This window comes from Ictidomys tridecemlineatus, chromosome 3 (assembly GCF_052094955.1).
Source record: "Ictidomys tridecemlineatus isolate mIctTri1 chromosome 3, mIctTri1.hap1, whole genome shotgun sequence".
Classification (NCBI taxonomy): Eukaryota; Metazoa; Chordata; class Mammalia; order Rodentia; family Sciuridae; genus Ictidomys; species Ictidomys tridecemlineatus.
This window is the reverse complement of record NC_135479.1, coordinates 146601726-146622595: the sequence shown is the minus strand read 5'-3', so window position 1 is coordinate 146622595 and position 20870 is coordinate 146601726. Positions and strand designations below refer to the sequence as shown.

Genomic DNA, 20870 nt, shown 5'->3' with positions numbered 1-20870 from the left:
CCACCCCAATGCCTTCTCCCTCTGTGACAGCTGGACTCAACTTGGATGCTGGTAACAGCATAGATTCTATGTCCTATCAACCAAAGATCATCTACACCAAATCCCCCACTTTGTGCCCTCAAATCTTCTGTCTCTGACCTTTGCTGAGGCTGAGCCCAGTAGTTTGGGGCTGAGAAAAACCCACCTTGCCCTGACCTCTCAATTTCCCTCATCCCATGGTTTGCTTGGCAATTCACTTTTTGTCCACAATGGCCATCCACATGTCCTTACCCTCTTTCCTATCTGCCTCGGCTCTGGGTCATTCAGAAGTTTCATGTACTTCCTCCATCCAGCCTGCTACAAGGAGGCCACTGTCTCTGGATCTAAATCCTCTTCAGCCTCACTACAATTTGTTTTCCTTTCCTTTCTCCTGCTTTCTATCCTCTAGGTTGGGCTTCTTCCTCTACAATCACCACGTGGAAAGAAAAGGTGGCTGGCCTGGCACAACTGCTAAAGCTGGTAGATTTGATACCACCTTAACGTGGATACCACCTGGCCACCTGTCATCCCACCTTACCACCATTCTCAAGATCACCTGTTTTGGACCGGGTGTAAGGGAGTAGGAAAATGCCTCGCCCTTGAATCTAGGGTGCTAGGAATAGGTAGTGTTAAAAGTGGGTCTTCTGGATATGCCTGGAAGAGGGTGGGAAATTAGAGCAATGAGAGCCAGGACTGCACAAGAAGTTTTATTTTCCTCAGCACAGAGGTGCACAGAAGTCCCACTTTATTTCCAACTTTAGGAGTGAACAGAAAAAAATCTCAGAAATATCTCCAAAGGAAAGAAAAGTGGGCAAAAACACAACCAGGTAGAATAGACCCACCTTCTCAGGTAAGCAAACCAGGAAGCCCAGTGCTTACAAGGGCATAGAGCAGAGTTGGGGGAGTCATTATAGTGGGCATTACTGGGGAAGAAGGCAGGACCACAATGTAAACATCCAAGAGCTATTCCAGGACATAGAGGACACCATCGGGAAGGAGACCTCCTTCCTCATGCTGTTTTGGCCTGAAGCCTTAATGAAACAGGAGAGGGAAGTCTGTCCAGAACCTCGGGTAACCCAAGACTTCCTGTTAGGCACTTGCAGCAGGAATGGGGATGGGATGGAGGCAGAGCCACTTTGGACATGGGGAGTCACAGCTGTAGTAGATAGTGAGGTCAGTCACTGGAGGAGCTTGACATAATTTGCAGGGAAGAGTCCAAAGTGGCCGTGGCAACGTCCCCGCCACCAGCCCTCATCCACCTTCTCAATGTCAGTAATGATGTCATCCGGATCAAAGGAAAGCTCATCACTTCCCTCTGGGGAGGAAATGGAGGGGATATTAAGATGGTCAAACAGGAATCCTGCCATCTCTCCCTGAACTTACTCCCAGGAAAGAGGCCTGGCCTTTGTCTTGGTGGCAAGACTGGGCCTTTCCCTGACCCCCAGAATCCATCCCCTTCCTGTGTATCAGAGGTCTCAGGCCACTCCCAACCTACCTCCTTGGTAGTCATACAGGGCAACAGCTGAGATCCCCATAGCCCCAGCCCTAGCTGGGCTGCCTGATGGTCCTGCATGATGAGAAATATACACATGGTCTCACCAACAAGGAGAAGGCAGAAACAGATCCTCCTGGGCAGTGGGGAAACGCATCCCCCTCTTCTCCCACACCTGACAAAACTGAGGAGTTGCTTCTCCCCCTAACCATACCCCACTCACTAGCCAGGGTGGAGGGAACACAGGGATCCTCAGGGTCCAGCACATCCTCATAGTCCCCCTCTGGATCATTATCCTGCTCCTGCTTGTCCATCTCCCCAACATCCTCATAGTCATTCTCAGGCTCAGGCTCAGGCTCAGGCTCTGCTTCATATATTGGCTCTTCCACCACCTGGAAGCCTTCTGGAGTTCTAGGAGGCAGAGCTGGGGGCTCCTCATGGTCCTGAGAAAAGACAATGTGGAGCAATGTGACTTGCACTCAGCAGGAGGAGTCAGTGGAGACTCCACCTGCACCACCACAGTCTGTCATCCATCTTCATCCTGCAACCTCCTTCCATACCCACTCACTCAGAACACCTACCAAGAAACGACAGGAGGGGAATGTAAAAGGAATAAAGGCAGGAAAGTGGAAGGCATGTCAGAGCCTTTGGAAGCCCAGGGAAACTCTGGAGCAAAAAGCACATCGTTGGGATAGCACAGCTAAGATAAACAGCTGTCCTAGTTTGTCCAGGATTGGGAATTTTCCAGAATGCAGGACTTTTCACCGCTCAAACCAGAACAGTCCCAGGTGAAGCAGGGTGTTTGGCCACCCTATGCAACCCACCTCCCTGGGGCAGAGAGTCCTCGGGGCCCTGCTTACCTCCGGGGGACTCTGCCTCATGGGCAGGGAAGGCACTGGGTGTTCTCTGCTAGTTCTCATAGGCTCGGGCTCTGGTGCTGGGTGACTCTGTGCTGGAGGCCAGGCCTATGGAGAACAAGCACCCACCACCTTCGCTCACAATCACCAGGCACACCTCTCCTGCTCTCTGCCAATCCAAGTAGAACTCATCGCTCAAGATGGGCCCCAGCCTGAACTGGCTCCTCCCTCTTGGATGACTGGCCACAGTGGCTGGTGGCCTGCCCTTCATTGTACTACATATATCTTAGTGTTCGCTTGTTTGTCTTCTGATGTTTCTGACGTTCGAGTATCAACTACACAGATGACTGAATCTTCCTGAGGACAGGAACAGCTGACTGTGCCTACACAGGGAAGACCCAGGCCTTATGTTCTTGCCATCATTTGGACCCCTCAGGTTCTGCCTGGGAAAGAGATTCCAGACGAGGATCCTGGAGGGCCAGGCTCACCTCTGAGAAGATTTTCTTGGGCAATGGGGCTGGCGCTGCTGGCTTTTCTGCGGGAACCACTGGCTGCTGAACCTCTTGTCTCATCTTCACCACAGCCTTGCGCTCCTGTTGCTGCCTGGCTGCCTGCTGTGCCTTCTCCTCTTCCTCCTTCTTCCTCTTCTCCTCAGCCATGGACTCAAATTTTGCCTTCAGCCCATGGGCACCACTGGAAGCTGTACACAGGCAAGAAGAATTAGGGTTGACATGGACGGGGAGTGGAGGAAAGGGTGGCGTTTGAAGGAAGAAGAGGAATCAGTTTTAGATATCCAGAAGAGAAGATGGAGAGGAGACTCTTGGAGGGAGAGAGAAAGAGGCGGTGATGGAGGAACAGAGGGGTACAGGGGGATGGTTTGGACTCAAAGCCCAGATTTCCATCTAGCCATTCGGTGTGACCTCAGACTCTTGTCCTTTCTAAATTATACGCCTTGGTTCCCTCAGTAGCTCACTCTCCTCAAACATGTACACCCTCGAGCCACCACCATCTTCTGCCCATCCCAAGCTCCTACCCCTGCATACCCTTCCCAAGTTCTTCTCCCTCCCTCCCCCCTGTGTTCTCTGCCCCCAGCTCCCTCCCTAATGCCACTCTATCACTTGACCTGGTTTTTCTAGGAGACAGATCTGGGAATATGAGGCTAGAGATCAAGCCTCCATCAGATAACCTCTGCAGTTAAAGGCATGCAGGAGGTAGACTGCGGAGGAGAAAGAGGAAGTTGAAGATCATAGAGGAAACTGAGACTCACCTGCTTCTATGGGTGTCGTCTTCTTATAAGCTGTGGTTGGGGCCTCCATCTCATTGAAGCCAACAGCACTCTGCAAATTGGGAGAACCGTGTGTGCAGGTGGGGAGGGACAGGATGGCAGTGCCTCAGAAGGCAGTACTGGGGATTGGGCCCACTGTAGGAAGTAGCCCTTAACCATGTGGGTCTTAACACTAGTACAAGGTCCTATTATTATTTTGTGGCAGAGAGAGTTCTAAACAGGTAGGTTTGGTGGCTCCCTTTGAAAGCTTAGTGTACTTTGGATCACATGTCTTGAGCCTAGAGTGCAGCAGGGTCCCTGGCCAGTGCAGAAGGAGCTAGTGTATGGAACAACAGTGACGTGGACTAGGCAGAGACAAAAAAGAGTGGGTTAAGCAATGCCAAGCAATCCATGAAACTGCACAACTAACACCACTTTTCCCTGAGGTTCATTTCTCCTCTCTGTCTCTCCTTGCTGCATTCCACTGTCCTCACTTAAAGCTCATCAGGTTGTGACCTCATGTCCATCAGATGCTGAAGACAGTCAATGGGGAGGGCAGGATCCCAGCAGGACAGGCTCAGAGCACCAGCATCACTGTCCCATCCTTCTCCCGACTTTGCTTCGCACTCTTCTCTCCACTTCCCTACACGTAGGGGACCCTTCTCAGGACACTGGTGTTCTGGCGCGTTACCTTATCCACTCGGTCCTTCTGGATTCCATACTGACCACCAAAGCCCTTGGCGTAATCTGTGGGACAGGAAGTTCTGAGAGTCACAATAGGAGATTAAAATGCTGGAGATAGGTGGGGAAATGGAGCCGTGGGAAGAAGGACCAGAAGACAGGAATGTGGGACACAGAGACACAAGAGGAAATGTGAGACTTCGGAGGATAGAGAGAGGCATGGGTGGGAAAAGAGGGGAAAGAATGGGGGGAAAAGTTCAGAGAGAATGGAGAAGAGAGAAATGGAAACAGGGAATCAAAAAAATGAAAGAAGTTTCAAAATAATGAGAAAACAAACAAAAAAGGAAAAAACAAGGAGAGCTCTCCAGCTACCCCTGCACAGATCCAGGGAAGAGGTAGACTGTGAGGCTGAAGGGGATGTGGGACACATAGCCAAGCCACTGTGTGGCCATCGCCCAGCCCGTCTCCATCCCTTTCCCAGTGACCCCTTCTCTTTGGCCTCCCTCCTCAGCTCTGCTCCTAATCCTGCTGTGGTCTTCTCCACCCCTGCATGTCTCCCCTCCTCCACCCACTTACTCTCCACCCCACCCCATCTGCCTTCTCTGCACATCAGCCCCTCCACATCCGGGGCCCCTGGAGCCACTTCCAGACAGAACGGAAGGAGATCTCTGTCCTTCTCGGTGACCTCTCTCTTCTCAGCCCCAACTCACCTCTCTGGGACTCGTGTTTCTCCGTCTCTCCCTTGTAGTCATATCCCAGAGCTGCTTTGTCCCGTTTATCCGTCTCCACCCCATAACGGCCACCAAAGCCTCGAGAGTAGTCTAGGGTTGAAAGGGAAGTCTGTTAGATCTTAGAGACTTAAAATTCAAGGATAATTCTAGAATAAAGGAATCGAATACTTTCAGACTGTTACAAGAAAAAAGAATGAAAGAAAACTTCATCAGTCTCATAGAAAGCAGTGAAGGGGACAGAGAGAACAAGCACACAGTAGAATTAAAAAGTGGATAAGTTAGTGGGCCGGGGAGTCCTGGAGCAGGGACACTGGCAGCAGCTGTTGGGAGGTGAAGTCCGTGGAGGAGCCAGCCGGGCAGGTAGGCAAGGCGGGAGAGCAGATCCTCACCTTTCTGAGATGTGTGTTTCTCCACTTCTCCTTTGTAATCAAAGCCAACTGCTGACTGCAGAGAAATGGACAGAGAACTGTTAGAGTCCGGACTGTCAGTTTTCCTCTCCCTGCCTTTCCCTTACTCTAGGTTCAGCCCCAAAGGTAGATTATGGGGGCTCAGGGCTGTGATGGGACTTTAACCTAGAAACAGAATCCCGACTGGCTGGTGGTGCCTGGCAGTGTGCTACCGAGCAGTGAGCACGGGCTCTGCACACAGACAGCTCTAGTTCCAACCCCGCTTCCCCCATTCATAGTTGGTTAGCTTTAGACATGCTCCTTAATAGGACTGAGCACTGGTCTCTAATATAACAAGAAAAGTGGAACACTTGCTTTACTCATCTCCACTATAAAATGCAAGAAAGGCTCCCTCTTCATTTAGAATAATATGACAAAAAAAATGGAACAAGGTATATACATGAGTCTGCATTGAGTCACTCTCTAAATTAGTGTATTTCTTCCTGAGAAATCCTCACAAAACTAAAATCAGATAATACGTATAAAAGTACCTTATAAACCAGTGTGCACATGAAAGAGATATTTATCCTGTTCTTAGTTGGTTATACCTTCTTTCATAACTCAGCAGTGAAACACAGCAGATTTTGATGGGGTGGGAGAAACCTGGGAGATTCTGGATCTTGGCTGACCCCAGAGCTGGATGAACTGTCCGGGGGACCTAACATCACCTGGGGGCTGCATCCCCATTGGCTTAGTAACTGGGAGTCTGTAAGTAAGTCTAGGTTTTGCATCTCACGAACTAATTAGTAAAGTGTCCTTTCTTTATTTACATGACACACACATTGTTCAGGTGATTTCCCTTGTGGCTTGTAAAGCAGACATGTAACAATAAGAGATTAGGCAAAGACACACAGGAGGGGAGCCAAATGGAACAGGAAATTCCATCCTGTTTATAGAACATTACAAGCTATGCCATTTATGCCTTCAAAAATCACCTTCTGCATTTCCCTTTTCTTTAGAGCAGGTTTTGAACTTTCCAAGATGTGTTTTGGCTTTCCCCTGCCTCTCTCCACCATGTAGACAGTCAATATTCTAGCACTTAGTTTTATGAATTCAGTCTCACATAATCAACAAATGCTGGAAATTAGAACAACACAATTGAGTTAGCTTGAAGATGTCCTCTCTCTGTGCAGCTGTAGGGAAGAGACACCAGCCTGCACCATGAAATAAAAGCTCAAAGAATCTCATTTAATAAGGCATGGAACAGAGAGCTTCAATGAATTAGCAAATTTCCTCTCCTGTTCACCTTGTCATCCTGTAATTGTACTATGCTGATATATATATATATATATATATATATATATATATATATATATATATATGTGTGTGTGTGTGTGTGTGTGTGTGTGTGTGTGTGTGTTTCTTTTAAACTACTGTTTGGTACAAAGGAGTCTCTGTAAATACCCAGACTTCAGAGGTTGAAGCTAAATCCTGTGAAAAGTACCCTTCATCTCTGAAAATCATTTCGATCCTAAATAATTGCTTTTATAGATTATTTGTTGTCATGGTAATAATATTTAAGTTGACATCTCTGTTTTCCTGAAAGGCATGCATTTTTAGAAGGTTTTGATGTTAGGCCAAAAGAAGAGCTTGGGGAAATTTCTCTTCATGTGTATAGGTATAATAAAAACCAATGACTTGCTGGGCACGGTGGGGCATGCCTGTAATCCCAGCAGTTTAGGAGGCTGAGACAGGAGAATCACAAGTTCAAAGCCAGCCTCAGCAATGGCTAGGTGCTGAACAACTCAATGAGACCATGTCTCTAAATAAAATAGAAAAATAGGACCGGGGATGTGGCTCAGTGGTTGAATGCCCCTGAGTTCAATCCCTGGTACCAGTAAATAAATAAATAAAAGGACTGAGGATGTGGCTCAGTGGTAAAGTGCCCCTGGGTTTAATCCCCAGTACCCAAAAAAAAAAAAAACCAATCAAACAAACAAACATAAAATAAAGAAACAAAAACAAAACCAATGGCTTGAGGAATTCTTATTCAGAGAGCTGGAGTCTTTGCCTCATTTATTTATTTTTTTGCAGTGATAGGAATGAAAAACCAGGCCTCACAAAGGCTGGGCAAGTGCTGTACCACTGAGCTATACCCAGCCCCTGCTGCATTTCAATGGATATCTTGGGGCTCAGCATGTGACCTCCAACAGTGGCACCAAGGAACTTGCTGAGGGAGTTCATGGGAACTAGGCCTGTGATGGCACCACACCCAAATAGTATCTACTGCCTCCAATAGTGTGGCCTACATTTATGGGCAAGTATCAGCAGGTCCCCCATGGTTTAAGGAGGACAGTGCAGGGAGCAAGTCACTGCTTACCTTGTCTGCCCTGTCCCTCTCAACTCCGAATTTGCCCCCAAAGCCTTTGGCAGCATCAGTCTGCGAAGAGTGCTTCTCCACCTCAGCAACGTACTCATGGCCCACGGCACTCTGAGAACAATCAAGAATGGAAGGATGAAATGGTCAAAATGACCTTGAAACCATAGATACAGGGATGCAATATCCATTGCATGTCAGAACACCAGCAAGTCCACACTGGATCAGTCCTGCAGCTTCTGAGAGTGGTGCTGAGGAGTACAGGATGAGGGCAGGGGGCCTTTCCTGGCCTTGCACATCCCTGATTCTTCCCTGTACCACCAGGGAGCCATCACCTAGAAGACTCCCGGAGGCTGGGCAGGGAGCCAGAGGACAGAGCTGAATAGGAGGAGCAGTGTTCAAAACAGAAACAAAAAGAGCTAAAACAAGGGCCTTGTGCATCAAAACAATAATGAAGTAAATTCTTAACTTTTCTCCAACATTTAACGTGTAATATTTGTACAAAAAGATCACTAAATACACAGTAAAGAAATAATAAAAGAAGTTGAACAAAGACATAACATATAGACATTTAAAATAAATAAATGATTCTAAAACCTATTTTCCCCTTCTCCTCTTGTGCACCCTTGTGGGAGACCAACCTCCCATGTGACTGAGTTAACTCCCCTGCTAGGTGATGTGGCGTCAGGCACCCATGCTGCTAGACTGTCCCGCTCTTCTAGGGTTCGAGTGACTGTCTTCGTGCCCAGGCTGTGTCTTCCTACAGCCCCATGGGTGGAGCTATGCTCACTTGTTCCTTTGTAATATAACCCCTGGCCCTGTTTAGGATAGAATCTTCCATGGAAGGCCCCTTCTCTTACTGTGTCCTTAGGTGTGGCCTACCCAGGTGTCAGTCAACCTGCTGACAGTGGACATCATGAAGATAGACTCAGCCCCCTGAAATATGATCCCTTGCCTCATTTGAATAGCTTCTCCTCAATAAAAGGGGTCAGCACATGCTCTCTGTCTTTCCCTGCGGACCCTTAAGGTCAGAGGAGCCATCACAGTGACCCCAAAGAAAAAGGTATTTGTGTCTCTTGTGTGGTTATTTTGTGCAGCCCAGTTAGCCCAGTTTAACTGGAGTGAACCTTGTGTGTTTTAGTCGCGAACAGAAACCTGGCACACCCTCTCTTGTTGGGGCAGGAGTAACAGTGTGCCTCTGGCTGCCATTCTAATATTTAGCCTCTATTTTCTACCATCTATATCTTAGGTGTTAAGATCAGGGGAAAAAAAAGATAAAAATTACATGCAGACATTCTATTTTTTAAAGCCTAAGTGGGTACTGTACTTTTGAACACATTTGAAACCATGAAACCAACAAATTAATCGATTTTTTTTTAAAAAACAAATCTCTCTCTTGCAACTAACCTTGTCCATTCGGTCTCTTTCCACTCCAAACCGACCGCCATAACCATGGGACGCTTTGGGCCCTGATTCCATCTCTTTCTTCTTGAGAACATCATGCTCCTCCGACACTTTGCTCCTCAGCTGGTGAATGCTGGAAGTAACCACATGATCAAGATTCACTCAGCATAGGGAGGTCAGTGAACCCATCCTCCCAGAAGAGTGGAAGTCCTGAGGTCTGTTTATTTGTAGCAATGACCCGAGTCCTCAAAATATGCTAGAGATGGGTCTGGCAGTAAGAGATCAGTCTGACCTGTGCACAATACCCTGATCAAAACTCTCAGAAGCTAATAGTATTTCCTAATAGTCTGTTATTTTGCTTATTAAAATAAGATTCTGATCTTTAGTACCATTTTTTCATGTTCTTGAGCCTTAGAGGATGATGGTACCTATACTGTAATAACTGAGATGTCATCTTCCTCTCTGAATGGACCTGCTTTCTATCAATTAAGTGATCCATCTCAAGAAGCATAAAAATATTCATTGAAACATTGTGCACAACAGCAAAACAGCAAGAAACGACATGGCCAATAACTAAAAAATAGTTTAGAAAATTGAAACGTTAAGCTTCAATAGCATACTGGAAATCATTAAAAATGGTGCTTATAAAAGTGTAGCATTGGGGAAATTTATTTATACATTAGTATTGTGTGAATGTTTTTGTCAAGAATCAACATCTTCTGACCCTCTTCTCCCCACGCCAGATAATTCCTGAGAGAACTAATACTAAACAAACAAAAAAATAATAATAATATCCACTTATCCTTAACTGTTATAACAGTTTAGGGTTCAAATGATAGATTTGGGACACCCAGGGATTTGCCCCATCCCCAAGAGCAAGTGACACCCAGGGAGCCATCCTCTCTCTCACTGAACACTCACTTCCATCTTTATCATGAAGGTGGCTGCAACACTTTAGAGGGTGGACAGTCACCTTGGCCAATGGGTTTGGCCTGAGCATATGAAGCCATAGATCAGCACCAGCACCCTTAAGTGACAACAAGGACTGATATATACTTGGGGCACATACAGGAACCCCTGGGGATTTTTAGAAACATTTGGGCAAGAGAACTCTAGGTAAGAAATTTGACCTTCTGCAGCAAGCAATGAAGATTTGAGGTATTGAGAGTGATGTCCCTGGTCCTTCACAAGCTCAGGACCAGTAGACACATTGGTCATAGGCAGAATGGCCATCTCACCGTGGAAATGCTCTTCTTTCATGGAAGAATAGATCCATCTGGTGGCCTTGTGGAATAATCCAGTGAAGGTCTTTTTAAAAAGCCTTTTCAACTTTAGCCACAGTTAATTTTAGAAAGCTGGCTATAAACCAGATGAAATTAATCTAAGTGCTGGAAGAACCCTCTGTTCCCATGCCTCCTTTAAACCCTCTGGCAGCGGTGACGGCAGAGGTCCCATGTTACTAGTTCAACAACACCAATGCTTTAGAACCTACTGTGTCAGAAAGGCTGTGGGATCCAAGAACAAGTAAATCACTCTCCTGTGCTTCCCAATTGAAAGACTCAGAGGAAGAATGAAGAAAATGGGGCCAAACATTGCTTTCTATTAAGAAATATCCACTAAGTTTTAATGAGCTTAGTGATTATTAAATCAGATCATAACTACATTACGTTGAAACAAGTTTTGAAAAAGGGATTAGAAAAATGATATTCAGAAACACCCACTTAATAGATGACAGAGGCTAGCCAGGAGATTATGCCAATCAATAGATTATATAATTTGAATGAAAATGTGACCAGAGGAAAATAACAACTTTTTATTAACCTATTTAGGATATAGCTGAATCCATTCTGAATAGGTCTTGATATAGCATTCCTTTATTCAATGATTATTAATGAAACAGTTTTTGAGTGTGAGGTGCTGTTAGGTTCTGAGAACACAAAGATGATTCATGTATGGAAGTAATACCTGGGTCAGGTGCAAGAGTAGAGAGGAAAAATTATAAGTCACTAACTCAATATGCCAAGTACACCTAAGAAACTTTTGACACACTCTCAGATATCTATTTAAAAATTTCAACTATGTTACATTAATAAAGCAATGAAGATCATGAGAACCAAGCAAAATCCAAGACTTCAAAGATGAACTAAAAGAAAGGACAGAGCTTTTTTTTTTTTTTAACAAAATTAAAAGCACAAAAGTGAGTGGTTCTGTATGTATACTATGTGTACTATATATTCTGTGATCTTGTATGTAGGAATAGCCATAAACAAAAATCTACTAGAACTATTAAATGACTTTGGCCAGATCACAGGATACAAGGTAACTATGTCAAAATCAAGTTATCTCTCGGGCTGGGGATGTGGCTCAAGTGGTAGCGCGCTCGCCTGGCATGCGTGCGGCCCGGGTTCGATCCTCAGCACCGCATACAAAGAAAGATGTTGTGTCCTTCGAAAACTAAAAAAAAAAATAAATACTAAAATTCTCTCTTTAAAAAAATCAAGTTATTTCTATATACTAGCCATGGACACTTGGAAATTCAAAGCTAAAAATAAATATAATTATAGCCACATGAAATAATATGAAATATTTTAGAATAAATTTAAGAAGAAAGTGAGGCACAGTGGCACACACTAGTAATCCCAGAGACTCAGGAGGCAGACGCAGGAGGATTACAAATTCAAGGCCAACCTCAGCAATTTAGTGAGGCCCTAAGCAACCTAGCAAGACACTGTCTCCACAATAAATAAATAAGGCCTGAGATGTATTTCAGTGATAAAGTGCCTCTGGTTCAATCCCTAGAACAACAACAACAACAAAATTCAGTCCACAGAGTCAGACTGAGCTGAATTCAAATTATTATTTGTACATCCTTGGACAAATTACTAAACATCTAAACCTCTCTATTTACTTTTCTGTGAAATCAGGATAACAGCAAGATCTATGATATAGTGTTGTTTGGGAAACACATTTTGCATGACATGTAACAGTTAATAAGTGTTGCCATGATTCTTAGGCCATAGCTGTGGCTCTTCATAGCACTCCTGTGAGGTAAACAGGGATGGTCTATTATTCCCAGTCACAAGGGGGAATAGAGACAGAGTGGTGACATAATTCTCTTCAATGCCCTGAGTCCCTTGGTAGCAGAGCAGGGAACAGTCCCTAGATCTTCAGGCTGCTTGTTTAGTACTCTTGGTACCGCATCATTCTACGTTGCCACTTGGAATAAAACGTCAGGACGTGACAAAGTGGACAGTGCTCCCGAGGCAGTGAGGATGTGACCTGATGGCCAGACAGGTCTCAGGAAGCACCGGGAGCTGCGTCTGATGTCAGGCTGCTCAGGGTGCGGTGCACAAGCCCAACCACTTCTCTTCCACAATGAAATAAGAATAAAAATTGGGAGTATGTATTTAGAAACTTTCATAGCATTTTAACATAGCAATTCGATTTATCAAATCTAAAAATTAAAATTGTGCTTTTCTTTGAGGCTGGGATTGTGGCTCAGCGGTAGAGCGCTCACCTAGTAGGCCTGGGGCCCTGTGTTCTATCCTCAGAACCACATAAAAATAAATGAATGGAATAAAGGTATTCTATCCAACTACAGCTAGAAAAATATTTAAAAAATCATACTTTTTTTCTTCATGTCATTTTTTTCATTTTACAAAAATATTAGTCTGTGACAAATTTGAAAACAAGAGCAGACTAAAAACCTGGTTCTTTCCCAAAGATAGTCTAAGAAACTCTTGTCTGGGAGTAGTGAGAATCCTTAAAAATAGATTAGTGGGCAAGGGTGGAGAGGAAGGTGGAAAGGGCCACACACTTTGGAAATCAGGCAGTTTCTTTATACAAAAGTTGGGGGACAGAGAGGAGCATTTGAGCTATTTTCTGAATTACCAAACCACTTCTCAAACTAAAGTTATTGAAGACAGACCTAAATGGAAACACCGTGGCGTGGGAGATGGTGGTGAGATAGTGAGAACCAGCCACTTCCTCTTCCTGCTTTGAGTCATGTAAGCGCACAGTTACTCTTGGACTGAACCCCCCAATCCCCCGGCTCCAAAGGCCTCAGTGATTCCCATCAGACAGTGAAGGTTGGCATAGAGCACATCAGCCACAGAGAACCAGAGGGTCAGACACTGAATACTGGAATGTCCTCTAGAAGTCTTTTTTGGTCCAAATGAGGTCTCTGACTATCAGAGAGGATAAGAGAGAGTCACCAGGCCTGTTACCAACAAAGATCAGGCTTTTGTAACTTGGTAGCCTGGATAAATGGGAGGTGAGTCAGCTTTTGTGGAAATACATCTAACATTTATTGCATTAGGTATAGATCCAGCTAGGTTAACAAGACATATGCATGGTTACCACATTGTATGACTTCAGTGGACGTCAGACAAAGTGATGTATTCAGTGAAGCTCCAACTGCTTCCAGAATTGCCTGGTTTGTTTAACAATGGCATTCATTATAGCTTTGTAACTCAAACCATTTATGTCTGATTGAACAACCATGCACAGTACTGAATATTCTCAAACCACATAAACAAGTGCCAAGTTTTCTTAGTGTATTGCTTGAGTAACAAGGTCATCCACTGACATTTTTTGTTTTTCAATGCTGGGAATTGAACCCTGGGCCTTGTGCATGCTAGACAAATGTTCTACCCACTCACACTTTTCTAAATCTAGGGGAAACGAGGTTAAAACATTGCTATTAGATTGGGGGGGATTAAAATGGAGCTGACAAAATTAATTTTTCCATTTTGTATGTAGTTATTGGTTCTTTCTATTGTTGCTCTTGTTATGCTCTTTGTTGTGTTTACTTTGCCACTGGCCTTGGACACTCTATTCCTACCCAAAGCTGACGTTCCTGGTTAGATGGATCTGAATAATCCATGAAGAGAGGGGCTCTCTCAATCCTAATACACAATACATCCCACAGGAGCCTCTGGATGTGTCCCCACGTTCCTTCTCTCTTCTGGTATCTTGCTAGTAAAAGTGAATATTAGGCTATCACAATCCGTAAAAGGTCATTGCTAAAATAGTTTTAATCATTACGTATTCCTATCACTCTTCTTTGTGTTACTAAACACAAGGCTTCTCACTTGTGTGAGGAAGACAAGTACAAATGTGTATTTTAAGTTATTTGGGTCAACCCTGGAAGCTCATATTGTCTTTTTAAATGTATTCTGAATTCTTCACCTTGACATTTTACTGACTCCTTCTTAGCCCATCTGAACTCACCCTCTATTCTAAGTACACATTTATATTTATGTGAAGAGACAGATGGGTGATAACTAGATACCTAATGGGTAGTAGGTAGGTAGACAGACACTTCCTCTCTGAATCCTTGATGCCTGACTGAAGGAAGGCTGTTACTACAACAGACTCCCTTGGAGGAAATAGCAGGGTCTTAGATATAAAAAACTAATTATAAGGTCATGGGCACAAGAGGAAAGAAATGAAATATACAATGACACATATAGAGACACACAAAGACAGAATCTACAAAAAAAAATATCCAAACCAAAAACCCAAATATACACAGACATAAGCTGGAGCAGTGGTGCATGACTATAATCCCAGCTATCAGGAGGCTGATGGAGGAGGATCACAAGTTCAAGACCAGCCTTGGACACTTAGCAAGAACCTGTCTCAAAATTAAAATTTTAAAAAAGAGCTGGGATGTAGGTCAGTGGCAGAGCTCTTGCCTAAAATATGCAAAGCCCTGGGTTCTAATCCCCACTACTACAAAAAATAAATAAACAAAATTAACAACAACAACAACAAAACACATATGAACTATTTTTTTTCCCTCCCACATATTCCCCAGAGTTACTGAGATTGCTTTGAGCTCTTCACAAAATCCCCTTCCCTCTCCCAGTCCTTATGGCACCTACTTGATGTGCTCTTTGCGTCCAGAGCCCTCGATGGTCTTGGCTCCCCATCGTTGCTCCTTCTCAGAGATGTCATTCTACAAAAGAGCATTCAACAGAAGTGTTGGTGGGAAATGTGCCGTGCCAAGAGGAGACCCACACACACTGCTACACAGACCTCCCAGTTCCCTGTATCCGCTACCTTCTTCAGTCAGGGTATCCCTACTACGTCTGGCTCCATGTAAAATTTAAACTGTTGAGCTCTGAAACCTTTATTCCTACTCTGCCTCCTTTGCCTGTTCTTCTTAAGTCTCCTACAACATCTCAACCCACCTGTATCACACAGTTCTAGCCCAAATCCTAGATCCTAGGCCAAAGGAGACCAGGTCTACCTGCTCCTCAACTTTAGCTTGGCCCATCAACCATTCACACCTGTCTCCTTCCACCCTTCACACCAGCTATCAGACATGCCCTACTCATCCACCCACTGTCCCACTGATCCTTCCCACTGTGAGACTCAGTCCCACATCGTCCTTGTCTAAGTCTCCTCCAAGGTCGGAGAGTGGCTCACATGCCTGCTCATCCCTCACGCTCCTCATCGTTCAAGAAAAACGACTTTCAAACTCACCACAAAGTCAGGGTCTGTGTCCCAGTCATCACCCTGGGTCTCCACGGAAACAGATACATCATGACCCACTACAGACTTCCACATCTGAAGGTGACAGAAAATGGGAATAATTGAGGACAAAAAAGAATCAGGAGAAGGAAAAACAAAAAGCCGATATTAAATAGCCCGCCAACCTAGGTGCCCTAAACTGATGAATGGATAAAGAAAATGTGGTGTATATACACAATGAAATATTACTCAGCCCTAAAGAAGAATGAAATTATGGCATTTGCCGGTAAGTGGATGAAACTGGAGACTATCATGCTAAGTGAAATAAGCCAGTCCCCCAAAAATCAAAGGCAGAGGGGCTGGGATTGTGGCTCAGCCTTAGAGTGCTCACCTAGCACAGGTGGGATCCGGGTTCGATCTACAGTACCACATAAAAAATAAAGGCATGGTGTTGTGTCCATCTATACCTAAAAAAATAAATATTTTTAAAAAAAATTTAAGAAATCAAAGGCAGAGTGTTCTCTCTAATATGTGGATGCTAACTTACAACAAGGGAGGGGAAGACTAGAAGTTCATTGGACTAGACAAAGGGGAATGAAAGGATGGGAGGGGGATGGGAATAGGAAAGACAATAGAATGAATTGGGCATATCTTTCCTCTCCTTATACACAGACCTAAGCTGGAGCTTATGTCTTACATGACCAGTGTAAACGCAGCATCATATATTAACCACAATAATGGGATCCTAGTTAGAACAAGGTATACTTATTGTATGTATGTATAATATATCAAAAAAATACTCTACTGTCATGTATATCTAGAAAGAACAAATTTTTAAAAAGTTTTAAAAAGCCCATTGTTGGAGCTGGGGTTGTGTGGCTCAGCAGTAGAGTGCTCGCCTAGCACATATGAGGCTCTGGGTTTGGTCCTCAGCACCAAATAAAAATAAAATAAAGGCATTATGACCAACTAGAACTAAAAAAATAAACATTTTTTTTTAAATCCCAATGTTTCCTGCCATTTTTTTCCTAGAAGAAAATAGGAGCTAAGACAAAGCAGATGAAAGTTTTAGGAAGGTACTTATGTGCAGGTAGAGGAGATGGGGTTTATTTAAGACAAGCTAATGTGGCTTGGGCTCACCTTCTCTGGAGAGAAATTCTCATGGGTGTAGGTAACATTAAATGTCCTGGGTGTCAAAACAGCTGGACTCTTCACTTGTGTCCAGAGGTCAGCCAGGCAGTGGCTTACAGAGTGGTAATCAGTGAGGGAAGCTAGGACATCCATCAAAGTATGCTGCCATTTCACTCTGATATCTACATGACTCCTTTCACACGACCCAAACATTTTCATTTCCTGGAGAAATGAAAATCTTCTACTGTCTACAACCTGATTAATTAATTATTTTGAGAATATTTTTTTTTCTACCATCAATGCAAGAGCTGTGCGGAGACTGGTCACTGCACAGCTGTGGGTGGTCAGAAGGGACAAGCAGCTGGAATTCCTGTGTTGAACAATGCATGGGGAAGCACTATTTACTGGGAATAAATCTTTACTACTCAGTTTTTAAAAAAAGTTTGATAATATTTCTAAAGAATATAAGGGATTCAAAATTAGCATGTAATAAATCCTTTATCTTAAAACATTAGGAGATATTTGATTTTTATCAGCTAAATAGCCATGAAAGAGATCATCTGGAGAAGACCAGTTTGAAAGGATTCCAAGGTGTTGTTCTGCGGGGGCAGCCCCAGTGTTCCCTTGAGCCTTGCCAACTGTGCTGGAGGAAGAGCTAGAGTTGCTGTGCATTTGTGGGCTCCTGGATCTCGGTGTGAAGAGGTCATAATAGACAACGTCCATCTGCTCTGGTGGCCACTGAGGTTTCTTGACCCTCTTGTTAGCTGGCAACTTCCCTGCCCATCCTTCCCTTTTCTGACACCTCTTCCCACTGGCGGCCTCCCCCGCGCCTCTTCACTGTCTCCCTTTACAATTGACTACTCCTAGAGCTCTCCGGTCTCTCCACCTCCACCTTCAGACTCTCCAGATTCTGTGTCCACTTGGAAACATCATCCTTCTCTTTGAAAACCTGCTCAGGGGAAATTCCAGATAGTGTGGCTATAGAATTGCCACAGGGGAGACTGGAGATGAGAGAATGAGTCATCCTAGCTGCGGGATGTGTCACCACCAAGAGCCGCTCGGCCTTCCCTGCTGGGGCAACAACTGTGGATGAGGGGTGGGGACAGGTAAATGACACCCATCATCCTACATTCTTATAATTCCTATGGCTGGTTCCTGGGCTGCTCTGCAACAAAAGGACCTCACATAGAAAACCGAAAGGAGAAGTCTCTGAAATATTCATGAGTAATAAGGAAGCAGTGAGGACTGACAGTCTCCTCCTCTTTCCAGCTGTTCCTCTGAGGCCTCACCCTGACTCTCATCACTCTCCCACCTTCACTCATTTTTCACTTTTTGGTTGTAGATGCACACAAAACCTTTACTTATGTATGTATGTATGTGTGTGTTTTTATGTGGCACTGAGGATTGAACCTAGTGCCTCACTCATGCTAGGCCAGTGCTCTACGACTGAGCCACACCCTCAGCTCCATTGAAATAAAGTTTCTGATACAGAGACAACTTAATATCCTTTCCCTACTGCCCAGAAATCAGAAAGATAAGAGTTGCTATATAGAAGTGGGAGACTAGGGTGAGCTGGTGAGACATGGAGCCCAGGCACAGTTGAAGCTTCACCGTGAGGCTCTTACAGTAACATCAGTGAAGCACCCGGACAATGGCAGGGAATTGCCGTAGAGGACGTACAGGGGGCTGGACTAGGAAATTCACAGATAGAATCTTAAATAATCTGGCAAACAACGGATTATTTCTGATTTCCTCCAAAGGAAAATAAACCCAGGGTTTAACCGAGGTAATCTGTAAAGTCCCCTTTGTTTCTGACACTCTAGGGTTCTGGGATCATAATCATAGAAACCAGCCCCAGCTGATCAGTCACCCTGCACTTGGCCCCATCAGCACTCGGTTCTCAGCACTAGTGTGCACTAGTGACTACTTCCTGATCTGTTACGTTTCCTCTGTGGGTTTCGTCTACCCACTAAACCATGGACTCTTCGAGTACAGTCTTTGTCTCCATCACCTGTGGTTCCCCCTCCCAACTCAGTTTCTAGGAGCTGCAGCCCTTAGGGTGGCTGTGGATTTGGGTCTGAGTCTTATTGGCTCCTGAAATCTGCTTCCTGGGCTGAAACCTTTCCTTTCCCTTTGTACACCCAGGTGCTCATTCTCCAACACCAGTACAACCAGGCCTTCTGGCCATCAGAGTTTAACAGTAACCTTGTCCCTCAACAAGAACTGAGCACCAGGTAGATTCATCTTCCATTCTTGCCCTGTGTTCCCCAAGTCTCCCACCATTCGCTCAGAATACCCACCTCCACCAGCGTAAGGGTTTGATCTGAGCTCCGGGCTCCTCACGTCCACACCCGCGCCCTCTCTGAATGCTATAGCTTCAGGGTAAGAAAGTGAGTGGCTGCTTCAGTTCCGTATTCAGGTTTCCTGTCATTTCCTGTCACCCTGTCCTCACAGCTACTTCCTGAAGTTTGAGTCAGTTCCTTCTGCTTTAGGCACTTAAATTAAAAGGGTTAAATGATTTAGTTTTTTGCAAGGTTTTGAGGATCATGAGGCAATCACAAAAAACTCTGTTTTCATTCCAAGTTTGTAATCTCGTCATAGAAACAGAGACATTGAGCTGGAAAACCCATCAGGAAATGTCATAGATCAGCATTTGTCCTGCATAGGTGGGCAGCTGCATTTGCAGTAGTAAAAGAATTCAAAGCATTTGATGTAGGCTGTAGTAACCAAGAAAGCCCTAAAGGGAAAAGTGATTTACATGTAGATTTTGAAGAGTTAAGATTTAAAAAATAATTCACTTCTGCATTACCCACAGCACTTCAAAATGAGACCTGCACATAGTCCATGTCTAAATAAGAATTCATCAATTGACAGGAGAGAATAACTAATGAGGGGCAAGTCAAAGCATGGAGGGAGAAAGATTCCTGGTTGTTTCGGAGGCTGTGTGGAGTCGGAGCTCACCAGGAGGATTTGGTTTCAGAGAGAATTCTGAAAGAACCAGGTGGTATCATCTGATGTTAGGACTGTCCATCCAGATCAGCTGTCCTTCCCTTTCCTCTTGAAGTCACACTTGCTCAGGTAACCTGTTAGAAGTGTATCCTTTTCTACTTCAAGATCACTGCAAGTTTTGCTATGTTTTTTCTCTCATTGCCTGTCAAGGCAATCTACAATTCCCCAGAGAGGCTCCTTGGGCAGCTGGGGGTGGGGGTGGGGGTGGCTGACAATGACAACATGAGTAGAGCCCCAATCATTGTGGGACTTGGAATCTTCAAAAAATAACCCTTTGTTGTTTAACCACTGAGGAGTGGCAGTTGTTTATTATTGTATCCAATTTAGCCTCTCCTAAACTTGCTCACAGGTCATGGACTCCCCAAGGGGCCCAAGCAGGACTGGAATTGGTCCACCATAGAGAAAAGGGCATCTCTGAATAAGGGGCAGAAAGTTTCTAAAGTCACTTCCAAATCTGAGATAAACTGGGTAGTTTTATTCATTTGTTCTCTCGTATTTATCGTGGGGGCATGGAAACTATTTTAAGGAAAAGTTTGTAGAAAGGGAAAAAACTTTCATTTCATTTGGAATCCTAATGTAGTATCATAATTGGAACTAACAGACCAGATATTTGACACAACATATAGGAACACAGTTCTCTGAAGAAACCACAGAACTTCCAGATGACACAAGAAAACCCATACCCCTCTGCAAATGTCTCAAGGTCATTCTTGATGATATAGTGAGATGCAGCAGGCAGAAGTAGCGTGGGCTTTGAAACCAGATACACTAGGCTCCATTAACCTAGCTAATGTATCTTTAGAAAGGGGTCTAGCTTTTCCCAAGTAGCAACTTTATATAAAAACATGATAATATGCCCACCTGACCTGCTTTGTGCTATTAAACTCTCCTCCGGCTACTCCCACCCAAAGGCATCTCTAGGGGCCTAATGTTTTCAAGAGTTCTTCTAAGACAGAATAGAACATGAACAGTCTAATGAATTCAATATCCTAAGACCTAGCTTTCTTGGTTCAGTATTAGGACTGGGGTCCAGCAACTAA

The 20870-nt window shown here is 44.5% G+C and overlaps 1 protein-coding gene across 1 annotated transcript; it reads right to left on the bottom strand.

The window, feature by feature from the left end:
- Positions 1 to 712: 712 nt before the first annotated feature.
- Hcls1 (hematopoietic cell-specific Lyn substrate 1) lies at positions 713 to 19227 on the bottom strand. Its single transcript, XM_013359707.4, has 14 exons — positions 19122 to 19227; positions 15703 to 15786; positions 15099 to 15172; positions 9214 to 9343; positions 7810 to 7920; positions 5433 to 5487; positions 5023 to 5133; positions 4323 to 4378; positions 3635 to 3704; positions 2856 to 3067; positions 2371 to 2475; positions 1734 to 1953; positions 1514 to 1585; positions 713 to 1333 (listed from the first exon to the last, which is right to left on the bottom strand). The coding sequence occupies exons 2-14, from the start codon at positions 15784 to 15786 to the stop codon at positions 1197 to 1199; spliced, it is 1437 nt and encodes a 478-aa protein (XP_013215161.1). The 5' UTR covers positions 19122 to 19227; the 3' UTR covers positions 713 to 1196.
- Positions 19228 to 20870: the final 1643 nt, after the last annotated feature.